This window comes from Ranitomeya imitator, chromosome 3 (genome assembly GCF_032444005.1).
Source record: "Ranitomeya imitator isolate aRanImi1 chromosome 3, aRanImi1.pri, whole genome shotgun sequence".
NCBI lineage: Eukaryota > Metazoa > Chordata > Amphibia > Anura > Dendrobatidae > Ranitomeya > Ranitomeya imitator.
In genome coordinates, this window is record NC_091284.1 from 377780868 (window position 1) to 377793825 (window position 12958).

General features: G+C 47.5%; 1 protein-coding gene across 2 annotated transcripts in view; it reads left to right on the plus strand.

Annotated features, from left to right (window-relative positions):
• Positions 1-311: 311 nt before the first annotated feature.
• FHL3 (four and a half LIM domains 3) overlaps positions 312-12958 on the plus strand; it is a 77435-nt gene continuing 64788 nt past the window's right edge. The window contains exon 1 of one of the 2 annotated variants that reach the window (XM_069756917.1): positions 312-466. Coding sequence is in view for 1 of the 2 variants with exons in the window: in XM_069756916.1 (XP_069613017.1) it covers positions 3946-4020 (75 nt within the window). In the remaining variant the exon portion in view is untranslated. Of the gene's footprint in view, positions 467-3870; positions 4021-12958 lie in introns of those variants that run through there. The other variant, XM_069756916.1, reaches the window with a different exon arrangement.

Sequence of the window (12958 nt, forward strand, 5' to 3'; positions counted from 1 at the left end):
CTGTTTTACCTTGACGACCAAAAATAAAACGTGGCCACAATGTGTGAACAGCTTATGCCACAAGTCCATAGGATAGAAAACTACTGCTAAAACCGCATGGAATCACAACGTCGTTTTTTTTTAAGTAGGAAAACTGACACCAGGATTAAACTATGACCAGAAAGTGAGAAAAGCCGCACTGTTTCTAAAGCCCGGCGGGGCTGTGTGTGGACAGGTAGCAGATGGCACCACACAGGAGCCAGGTACCAGGCTGCCCCTTGTCACTGCCCATCCCCGCCCCGGGCACGCAGCACACACTGGTGGGCGCGGCCTATGCTAATGAGCCGTACCTCAGGAATGAGGCCAGTCCTCTGCTGTTAGTCATTTCCTCTGAGTGGCCACATTACACGCGTGTCTGTCTCCGGAGTCTCGCCACTTTCCTCACAGCCAGGAGGGCAGCCGTGTGGTACCAGTGCCAGGAGAAGAGGTGAGTGCCAGTGCCTCAGACACAATGGAGTCTGCCGAACACAGGGGAGAGCCTACCTGTCTGCTGTGGGGCCATTAGTCAGGAAGCTGCAGAACCTCTTCATGTATGGACTGATGGGGAGACATGTCTGTCCTCTGCCCTTCTGGGCTACAGTTTTCTATTAGTCCAGGTGAATTGTGTTGTCACCTGTGATCTCTTCTGCCTCTATAGCGGCAACATATTCCGCAGCGCAGTACAGAGACTGTGATCACCACCGATCTGAGCTGTAATATTCAGCCGGATTATGATTGTATAATTCACCTAACATGGAAGGTGTGCTGGATGAGACCCCCACCTAACATGGAAGGTGTGCTAGATGAGACCCCCGCCTAACGTGGAAGGTGTGCTGGATGAGACCCCCACCTAACATGGAAGGTGTGCTGGATGAGACCCCCACCTAACATGGAAGGTGTGCTGGATGAGACCCCCACCTAACATGGAAGGTGTGCTGGATGAGACCCCCACCTAACATGGAAGGTGTGCTGGATGAGACCCCCGCCTAACATGGAAGGTGTGCTAGATGAGACCCCCACCTAACATGGAAGGTGTGCTGGATGAGACCCCCGCCTAACATGGAAGGTGTGCTGGATGAGACCCCCACCTAACATGGAAGGTGTGCTGGATGAGACCCCCGCCTAACATGGAAGGTGTGCTGGATGAGACCCCCACCTAACATGGAAGGTGTGCTAGATGAGACCCCCGCCTAACGTGGAAGGTGTGCTAGATGAGACCCCCGCCTAACGTGGAAGGTGTGCTAGATGAGACCCCCGCCTAACGTGGAAGGTGTGCTGGATGAGACCCCCGCCTAACGTGGAAGGTGTGCTGGATGAGACCCCCGCCTAACGTGGAAGGTGTGCTGGATGAGACCCCCGCCTAACGTGGAAGGTGTGCTGGATGAGACCCCCGCCTAACGTGGAAGGTGTGCTGGATGAGACCCCCGCCTAACGTGGAAGGTGTGCTGGATGAGACCCCCGCCTAACGTGGAAGGTGTGCTGGATGAGACCCCCGCCTAACGTGGAAGGTGTGCTGGATGAGACCCCCGCCTAACGTGGAAGGTGTGCTGGATGAGACCCCCGCCTAACGTGGAAGGTGTGCTGGATGAGACCCCCGCCTAACGTGGAAGGTGTGCTGGATGAGACCCCCGCCTAACGTGGAAGGTGTGCTGGATGAGACCCCCGCCTAACGTGGAAGGTGTGCTGGATGAGACCCCCGCCTAACGTGGAAGGTGTGCTGGATGAGACCCCCGCCTAACGTGGAAGGTGTGCTAGATGAGACCCCCGCCTAACGTGGAAGGTGTGCTGGATGAGACCCCCGCCTAACGTGGAAGGTGTGCTGGATGAGACCCCCGCCTAACGTGGAAGGTGTGCTGGATGAGACCCCCGCCTAACGTGGAAGGTGTGCTGGATGAGACCCCCGCCTAACGTGGAAGGTGTGCTGGATGAGACCCCCGCCTAACGTGGAAGGTGTGCTGGATGAGACCCCCGCCTAACGTGGAAGGTGTGCTGGATGAGACCCCCGCCTAACGTGGAAGGTGTGCTGGATGAGACCCCCGCCTAACGTGGAAGGTGTGCTGGATGAGACCCCCGCCTAACGTGGAAGGTGTGCTGGATGAGACCCCCGCCTAACGTGGAAGGTGTGCTGGATGAGACCCCCGCCTAACGTGGAAGGTGTGCTGGATGGGAACCCTGTATGTACACCCTAGGTGGTGTTGTAGCAGATCTTTAGTGTCCCCCTCCAGTGTTGCTCTCCTGCCCAATGTGACATATGGCGGGTAGAGACGTACCTTCTTAGGTGGCCATACAATGCCCAGCAGGTATCTGCCAGCTCTAATGTTTGTTGAGGATCTGCGCCTAAGTGCAGTCTCTGCTATAGTAGACCCCCAGCTACAGTTTCCATCATTACAGGGGTTCTCGGTCCTTGCATGTGCCATAAATGTGATAAATGGGGGTCCCATCCTATCTGTGGGGAATTCTGACCTGTAAGACAAGGTCTCTAGCAATGGCCACTAATGAGATAGGTGATGGCTTGGCTGTTTCTGTGGCTTCTATAGCCTAGTGAAGGTGGTCTAGTGCGATGCTGCCTCTGGCCTGTAGAATGGGTCAGGGGATCCCTGATCTCCCACTTAGTGGGCATAGAGTAGGAATCCCACCTATCAGACATTTATGGCCTATGTAGTTGACAGTAAGGCTATGTGCACACGTTCAGGAATTCATGCAGAAAATTCCTGAGAATTCCGGACATTTTCTGCATGAAATCCGCAAGAAAACCGCATGCGTTTTTGCCGCGGTTTTGACGCGTTTTTTCCGCGTTTTTTTCCGGACACTTCCCAATGCATTCTGCTGTGAAAAGAAGTGATCTATTCTCGGGATTGGTGATTTGTCCAGTAGGGGTCTGACCACTGGGACCCCCATCAATGGACAGAACTCTTACCCCTATTATAATGGAGGCGTATGCTCGTCCTGCATTACATTCATTCTCTATGGGGCTGGTTAGCGCTGCTATTGACTTTCTCTGGCAGCCTCATGGCGAATGAATGGCACAGGAGTTGGGCATTCAAAATGCCACGCCATTTTGTAACCGAGATAAGAGCCCTGTCTTGGATAGAAATTCCCTAGGTCGCGGCAGTCTATTCCCCACAGATCAGCAACTTATCTCCTAGTCTGTGGGTAGCTGATATTTTGTTTTAACCCAACAACTTCTTTAATGATGAATATCATTGCGTCATATACCATTTATGCCTTCAGGGGCCATACAATGAAACCTTTTCTAGATCTCAAAGACGGGCAGCAGCAGTAGTAGGTTGGATTTGTACAGCCAGGTGTATGTCTTCCTAATATTGTGTCGTTATTAGTGATGAGCGAACGTGCTGGGATAAGGTGTTATCTGAGCATGCTTGTGTGCTAACCGAGTGTCTTCGGCATGCTCGAATAATATGTTCGAGTCCCCGCAGCTGCATGTCTCACGGCTGTTCGACAGCTGCAACGCATGTGGGGATTGCCTGCCTGCATGGATTAAGGGACATGCAGCTGTGGGGACTCGCACATATTATTCGAGCACACGAGCATGCTCAGATAACACCTAATCCCAGCACGTTGGCTCATCACAAGTCGTTGTTACTATGTATAGAAGGAAAAGAAAGGGTGTAGACGTTGGCTGCGTCTGTGGGATAAGCAGCCTGATGTGCCAGATGCTGGAAAAGTTGAAGGTAATTGTAGGTCTGAGTCATGTTGTACATGTGGTAAGCCCACAGGGGGAGCTCTTCATAATGGAACTGAACGCTAAATCCGCTGCGCTCACTGCCAAGACAATCACTTTAATGTTTTATTTCTTTTTCTTCTCTGATGCTACTGACAAGTATAAACCGATCTGACAAGGATGACTAAGACCATTTCACAAAGTGATCACACAATAACTGTCCCATCCATAATAACCTCTGTTGGATGTGCCAATATCCAGGGTGCAGAGAAGCAGCTCTGGATGTTCTGCACTTATTATTTCATGTAAATATTTGTAAGGTAGGTTTGTTATCTATTAATTCCTTTTATTTTTTATAGAGGTGATCCAAGTGTGATATCATTGTATGTCTGATTGAGGAACAGTTTTTTTTTTTTTTTTTCCTAGCTACTTTGTCTATATCTGTTAACAATCCGTTTCCTCTCAATCTATATAACCTGTAGTTTTCGGGTCTATGGGCAGGAAGTTGGCTGGCGCAGGATGTGTATGTGGCCCTGTCTGTAATGTTTATCTCTACAGTACAAGTGCATCAGTTGAGAGCTCGTTCCTTCAGGACGCAGAATCTATAATCCAAGCCATGTGTGCTAGCTCAGTATTTGTAACATTACAGAAACAAATGTACTACAGAGCATAAGATTTTGTCCGAAAAAACGAGTCCTTTTGGGGAGAGGAAACGTCTATATAGATATAGCTTACTGTATCAGTATGGGTGAAGTACATCCGTTACATGGTCAGATATTTACAAGTTACTTTCAGCAGATCAGAAGACCATCCACTTTTTGTGGTCACTAGATGTCAAGTTTTGGATGAACTGGTCAGAGGTGATATCCTATTTTAATGTATCTGAGGAGGGAGTTGGATCCACTCTGAAACGAGTAATACAAAAAAAAGAAAACCTTCATCTACCTGACTTTGGACATCTCTCACCCACAGGCTTCGCCCAATATATTTCGTAATTCGTATTTTTGAATGTCAAACGTTCATTCCAATTCCAGCAGTATATATGCATAGGAGCAGCGGTCACAGAGGTGTCTAATGGACTCGCACACACGCTCCAGTGTTGTGCCTGCTAGGCACAGGTCGCAGCAGTCTCTAGTGGACTCGCACACCCGCTCCAGTGTTGTGCCTGCTATGCACAGGTCGCAGCTGTCTCTAGTGGACTCGCACACCCTCTCCAGTGTTGTGCCTGCTAGGCAGAGGTCGCAACTGTCTCTAGTGGACTCACACACCACTCCAGTGTTGTGCCTGCTAGGCAGAGGTCGCAACTATCTCTAGTGGACTCGCACACTCTCTCCAGTGTTGTGCCTGCTATGCACAGGTCGCAGCTGTCTCTAGTGGCCTCGCACACTCTCTCCAGTGTTGTGCCTGCTAGGCACAGGTCGCAACTCTCTAGTGAACTCGCACACTCTCTCCAGTGTTGTGCCTGCTATGCACAGGTCGCAGCTGTCTCTAGTGGCCTCGCACACTCTCTCCAGTGTTGTGCCTGCTAGGCACAGGTCGCAACTGTCTCTAGTGAACTCGCACACTCTCTCCAGTGTTGTGCCTGCTATGCACAGGTCGCAGCTGTCTCGAGCGGGCTCTCACACCCGCTCCAGTGTTGTGCCTGCTATGCACAGGTCGCAGCTGTCTCTAGTGGACTCGCACACCCGCTCCAGTGTTGTGCCTGCTATGCACAGGTCGCAGCTGTCTCTAGCGGGCTCTCACACCCGCTCCAGTGTTGTGCCTCCTATGCACAGGTCGCAGCTGTCTCTAGCGGGCTCTCACACCCGCTCCAGTGTTGTGCCTGCTATGCACAGGTCGCAGCTGTCTCTAGCGGGCTCTCACACCCGCTCCAGTGTTGTGCCTGCTATGCACAGGTCGCAGCTGTCTCTAGCGGGCTCTCACACCCGCTCCAGTGTTGTGCCTGCTATGCACAGGTCGCAGCTGTCTCTAGCGGGCTCTCACACCCGCTCCAGTGTTGTGCCTGCTATGCACAGGTCGCAGCTGTCTCTAGTGAACTCGCACACTCTCTCCAGTGTTGTGCATGCTATGCACAGGTCGCAGCTGTCTCTAGTGGACTCACACACTCTCTCCAGTGTTGCCTGCTATGCACAACCTCCCCAGGTGAGCAGTGCACAATCTTATATTGAAAAAAGTTGATCCACAAGTTTTACACAAGGAGCGTTTTCTCTATTTTTGTATTGCTGTTTATTCTTCTGTTTTTTTCCAGTCAAAAGATGCTTTTTACTTTACAATACAAGGCAATAGAAAGGTTCAGAAGACACCAAGATGTTTTTTGGACTGGGAAATGACAGTGAAAAAAATACTTGAGAAAAACCTTTTTAAAAAATCAAAAAAAAAAAAAGTCTTTCCTATCAGGAGTACGCTGGGAGCTAAAGCACAAGTGACTCGCCTGCACAGTGGAAACATGAAGCCCATGTCCAGGGAAGGGTGGAACACTGAAGAGGAACGACTGCGCAGGCGCGAGATTACAGGCTGAAAACCCAACGTGTCAGTGATGCTGTGGGAGGCGATTCACAGGATAATGAAGTACGGAGGCGGAGGGTATCCAGCCCTACCTGGAAGAACTAGTGTACATAAATTGATAAAAGATGATTTCTCAGCAACAAGGCATCTGATATGATACATACAAAGAGGACTGTTTTCAGCAGTCTATAACCTGTATGCCCATATTAATAGAGGAATGTTTTCAGCAGTCTATAACCTGTATGCCCATATTAATAGAGGAATGTTTTCAGCAGTCTATAACCTGTATGCCCATATTAATAGTTTACATAGCTCAAAGTGGTGACAGATTCCCTTTAAAAGACGTCTGTGCACATACCCTTTCAGGAACTCCCCTGGAGGTCTTTTCACAGCTTGCATATTAGATGTGGAAAGTTCTGAAAGTGTGGGACTGTCATCTCTGTGACTGCTAAAATATCAGAGTGCTGTATTTTGGCTTTCTCTGGCATTCTTATAGACCATAAATGGGGTGTAGGTTGAGCATGCGCACCTCTCCTCCAGTTAAGATGCCTGTTCCTGGAATCGCTGGCTGTCCCACAGTCGGACATCTAGCGGTCAGTAATTTATCTACTATCTGATGGATAGGAAATAACTCCTGATTTTGGACTAACTCTTTAAAGAGACTGTCACCAAGCTTTTCTAACCTCATCTAAGAGCAGCATAATGTAGGGGCAGATGTCCTGTAGACCTCGAGATTCATGAGCTCCGTTTATTCCCAGCACTGATTGGCAGCTATATGCCTATGCACAGTATACACAGAAAGCTGCCAATCGGTGACATGGACAGGGTTACACAGAGTTCATCATTCAGAGAACTACTAGACCAGCAGCAGATAAAACAGTGGTTTGTTTTGTTTTCGGGGTGTATGGGGGGGGTGTTACCAAAACTAGAGCAAAAAGTCTAGGATCTTTGAAATCTGGGTCTCTGGAATTGGGGTCTTTGTTCCTACACTATGGTACTCACAGATGAGGCAGCAAAAATCTGGTGACTAGTTCTCTTTTAGGGTGGCGTATATTTTGGTGACTGGAACATTATTTCAAATTAACACCATTAATTTTCGGATCCTCTAGTATTAAAACTTTCCAGTTCCTTATGTATATAAAACAGGAAAATTCACTGCAAAATACAGAATAGTATAAGGTTCTTGTTTTTCATGCTATGGGAAAGCTGATAAAGCGAGGAAGTGGATTATAGCTGACTAGAGAATTACATGGAGGAAACCTCATGACATCCATTATTTGCATTGTCCCATTTCCTTGTCAGTCAGGAGTAATGTTTTTTCAGTGATGTCCTGTGCTTTTCTCAGCAGTTCTATACATGGCTTGTGTCAGTGTCTTGGCCACCCAAGTATATTATGGGGAGGTCAACCAGACACCAGCATGGCCTCCATAGTATTTCATTGTGTGGCAGTCTGTTTTAGGGATTTGGTGCAGTAGTTAGAACGTGTCTTAGAGGACCTGTCACTACTGATGACTTTTGTAGTAAATATTTCTATTCTCCATGAAATAACAATGCTTTACTTAGTCTGCATTGCGCCATTCCACAATCATTCTTTCTAGTAATAAATAAACAAGTTGACAAGTGAGGGCTGTTCCCTGCACACTATTTAGGTTGCAATATACATGTCAGTAAGCCAACTATTCGGTGTGCATGGAGCTCATGAGACACTTCCGCAATGGCAAATGTCATGGAAAAGATACACCAGTGATGCACACACATGAACTAAAACCAGCTTCTGTTGGTGTACAAGCATGAAAATATATATAAAATATCAACGAAACAACCTGAGCTGCACATAGTCTGGTGCAAACATGGGCCAAGTTGACATACCAAAAGGTAGACTTAACAGCATTATAATACATCATCTCTTATAATTATTACTAGCAATGGCACATAGAATTAGTATAAGTCATGCATATAGAGGGCACCATATAATGCCCCAATAATCCTAAGGAATAAAGAAATGGTATGCTACATCCCACACCAGTGAGAACAAGGCATACTGGAGATGAGCTACAGAAAGAGTGAAATATCACATATTGCACCATCACACAGAAACATTTCGGTTGTATTTACATTCACTCAGTTCAGGCCATTAAACAACCGTGACAGTGAAGTTGTTTGACGCTTGTTCCTGAGTTTCTTTAAACTGCCTAAGGAAGAATTATGGGCACAGATAGTCCTCGATATAGTATAATGCACTCCCCACGGTCCTTTGTAGAGTATACTGCAACCCCCCTCAGAGTACTTCGCTATACACACCTAGTATAATGCATCTCCCTCTCCCCCTCCCCCTCCCCCTTTACAGTTGGGAATAGGGTTGGGATTAGGGTTAGGTGTGGTTAGGGTTACTGTTGGAATTAGGGTTAGGGGTGTGTCAGGGCTAGAGGTGTGGTTAGGGTTACTGTTGGAATTAGGGTTAGGGGTGTGTTTGGACTGTTTAGGCACATCAGGGGCTCTCCAAACGTCCGATCTCAATTCCAGCCAATTCTGCGTTGAAAAAGTAAAACAGTGCTCCTTCCCTTCCGAGCTCTCCCGTGTGCCCAAACAGGGGTTTACCCCAACATATTGGGTATCGGCGTACTCAGGACAAATAGGACAACAACTTTTGGGGTCCAATTTCTCCTGTTACCTTTGGGAAAATACAAAACTGGGGGCTAAAAAATAATTTTTGTGGGAAAAAAAAAGATTTTTTTTATTTTCACGGCTCTGCGTTATAAACTGTAGTGAAACACTTGGGGGCTCAAAGTTCTCACAACACATCTAGATGAGTTCCCTGGGGAGTCTAGTTTCCAATATGGGGTCACTTGTGGGGGGTTTCTACTGTTTAGGTACATTAGGGGCTCTGCAAACGCAATGTGACGCCTGCAGACTATTCCATCTAAGTCTGCATTCCAAATGGCACTCCTTCCCTTCCGAGCCCTCCCAAGCGCCCAAACGGTGGTTCCCCCCACCATATGGGGTATCAGCGTACTCAGGACAAATTGGACAACAACTTTTGGGGTCGAATTTCTCCTCTTACCCTCGGGAAAATACAAAACTGGGGGCTAAAAAATAATTTTTGTGGGAAAAAATTTTTGTTTTATTTTTACGGCTCTGCATTATAAACTTCTGTGAAGCCCTTGGGGGGTCAAAGTGCTCACCACACATCTAGATAAGTTCCTTAGGGGGTCTACTTTCCAAAATGGTGTCACTTGTGGGGGGTTTCAATGTTTAGGCACATCAGTGGCTCTTCAAACGCAACATGGCGTCCCATCTCAATTCCTGTCAATTTTGCATTGAAAAGTCAAACGGCGCTCCTTCCCTTCCGAGCTCTCCCATGCGCCCAAACAGTGGTTTACCCCCACATATGGGGTATCGGCGTACTCAGGACAAATTGTACAACAACTTTTGGAATCCAATTTCTTCTCTTACCCTTGGTAAAATAAAACAAATTGGAGCTGAAGTAAATTTTTTGTGAAAAAAAAAAAAAAGTTAAATGTTCATTTTTATTTAAACATTCCAAAAATTCCTGTGAAGCACCAGTAGGGTTAATAAACTTCTTGAATGTGGTTTTGAGCACCATGAGGGGTGCAGTTTTTAAAATGGTGTCACACTTGGGTATTTTCTATCATATAGACCCCTCAAAATGACTTCAAATGAGATGTGGTCCCTAAAAAAAAAAAAAAAATGGTGTTGTAAAAGTGAGAAATTGCTGGTCAACTTTTAACCCTTATAACTCCCTAACAAAAAATAAAATTTTGGTTCCAAAATTGTGCTGATGTAAAGTAGACATGTGGGAAATATTACTTAAGTATTTTGTGTGACATACCTCTGTGATTTAATTGCATAAAAATTCAAAGTTGGAAAATTGCGAAATTTTCATAATTTTCGCCAAATTTCCGTTTTTTTCACAAATAAACGCAGGTACTATCAAAGAGTTTTTACCACTATCATGAAGTACAATATGTCACGAGAAAACAATGTCAGAATCACTGGGATCCGTTGAAACGTTCCAGAGTTATAACCTCATAAAGGGACAGTGGTCAGAATTGTAAAAATTGGCCCGGTCATTAACGTGCAAACCACCCTTGGGGGTAAAGGGGTTAATGCTTGTAAGCCATGCATGGCAGGGACATCATGTGCTGCGCACAAGCAGAGCACAGCTGCCAGAATACTCACTGGGTGTTCATTGGAGATCGCGGTGTGTATCCATTCCTCTTCAGTATCGCGCACTGCTTCCTTCTGCTGTCGGCGGTCACGTGTGCCGCTACTTAAATATACCTGAATATTCATTTTTCTTAAGTAAAGGTTTTTTTTTGTTTAATCGTTTCTGATGGGGACATGGATACCAGGACTGGGATGGGGCCAATCATACCAGCAAGGGTTGGGGCCAATCAATCATACCAGGATGCCAGAAAGAAATGAATATTCATTGCCCTCCACGCCCATGGTCGTGGAATGCAGTGCATATTCATTTCTCTTTAGCAGCGGGCAGAGGAATTGGCCGGAGCTGCCGGCTCCTGCCTCTGTGACCCGCTGCTCCTTTGATATCGCTCCCCCCACCTCCCCACCACAGCCAGAGCCAATGTATCCAGACTATAAGACGCACCCCCCAATTTCCTCCACATTTTCGGAGGAAAAAAGTGCGTTTCACAGTCCGAAAAATACGGTACTTTCTCCGTCTCCTCCACAGTTGTGCTCCGATCCTGTCGTGCAAAAAGATCAGATCAGAGAGCACTCGCCTCACACTCGCAGCAGAGCTGGAGCTGAGGGTCATTAGCATATCATGTCTGATGCTCTCGCAGTGGGTGCTATAAGCTGGTGTGACTTCAGGCTTGGGTACAGTATGTAGAGCTATGTAATAAATCTCACATAATGTAATAATAGTATTCCCAAATGGCTGTAGCCAGATGTACCCAGTTATTCAACAATAAATACACACAAAGCCCACAGCAGGTGTAATAAAGATGCTTATAACGTTACTATTGTCACATATGAAAAACACTCCTAGACTATTCCTAGCCCAAGCTGTAACAGATAAAGTGCCGTATGCTAAGCAACAGAAAACAAGTTCATTTTTTCTAAAAGTCGCTATTTTTTTGTGCAAAGTAGTACACCCACAGCGTCTTTTTTTTTTTTTTTTTTGATGATAGAAATTTTGGGGCAAATGCTAGAGTTGGCTGCAACATTTTAACAACGTATGAAACGTTTTATTAGAAAAAGGTGCCAAACAAAGTTAAAGGAGGGGAAAAAAAAACCTTTTTAGCGCAAAATTCAGTAAACACATGCACCATTGAAAAGAATTTGGTGCAAAAAAAAATATGACAAATTCTACAAAACAAAATAAAGTGGCTTTAAAAAAAAACAAACAAACACACAAATGACTCGTACTCTAAATTTAAGTACAAAGTTTTCGGAGTGAGTAAACTATCTTTGTCTTGGGTATGGAGTCCTTCCTTTTACTGAACAAAAGAGCATACCACACTGCACAATTTTCAAGCATTTTATTTGGATGTTTGGCAAAGCGTCCCATGCAGATGTGAATTCTTGCTGTGGAGTCTCCTAGCTTCCGAGTCGCAGCCAGTGGTTGGGTTTCCTCTTGGCTTCAGAACCCCACAGCTTGAATCCACTGGAACAGAAGACGTCTTGTGACCGCACTGCCGATTTCTCCCCTGCCAAAGACAAATGCAGTACACGCTGCAATGTGTTCTAGTAGGAAGGAATGCAACGTCTTATGGTTGGGCGATCTGTTCTGTCTATGCCATTTGGATTACTTTCCTAATATTCTCAGTTATGCCATTTTTTTTTCTCCGACTCCACTCTCTCACACTCTCTCTCGCACACACACTCGCGCGCGCACACACACTCGCGCACACACACTCGCGCACACACACTCGCGCACACACACTCGCGCACACACACTCGCGCACACACACTCGCGCACACACACTCGCGCACACACTCGCGCGCGCACACACACTCGCGCGCACACACACTCGCGCGCACACACACTCGCGCGCACACACACTCGCGCGCACACACACTCGCGCGCGCGCGCACACACACTCGCGCGCACACACACTCGCGCGCACACACACTCGCGCGCACACACACTCGCGCGCACACACATACACACACTCGCACACACTCACACGCACACACTCACGCACACACTCACGCACACACTCACGCACACACTCACGCACACACTCACGCACACTCGCACGCACACTCACGCACACTCACACGCACACTCACACACACACTCACACACTCACTCACGCACACACTCACTCACTCTCTCACACACACTCGCACACACACTCTCACTCACTCGCGCGCACACACACACACTCACTCGCACACTCACTCGCGCACACACACTCACTCACTCGCACACACACACTCTCGCACACACACACTCACTCACTCGCGCACACACACACTCTCGCGCACACACACACACACACACTCGCGCACACACTCTCTCTCTCTCTCGCGCGCACACACACACACACTCGCACACACACTCTCTCTCTCTCGCGCGCACACACACACACACACACTCGCACACACTCACACACACACTCCCGCACGCACACTCCCGCACGCACACTCCCGCACGCACACTCCCGCACTCACACACACACTTCATTTCACGTTCCAGTGGAAGACAGACATAGGACATGACCACGCTTGATGTGGATTCCTGTGCATGTACTTTAGTGAACC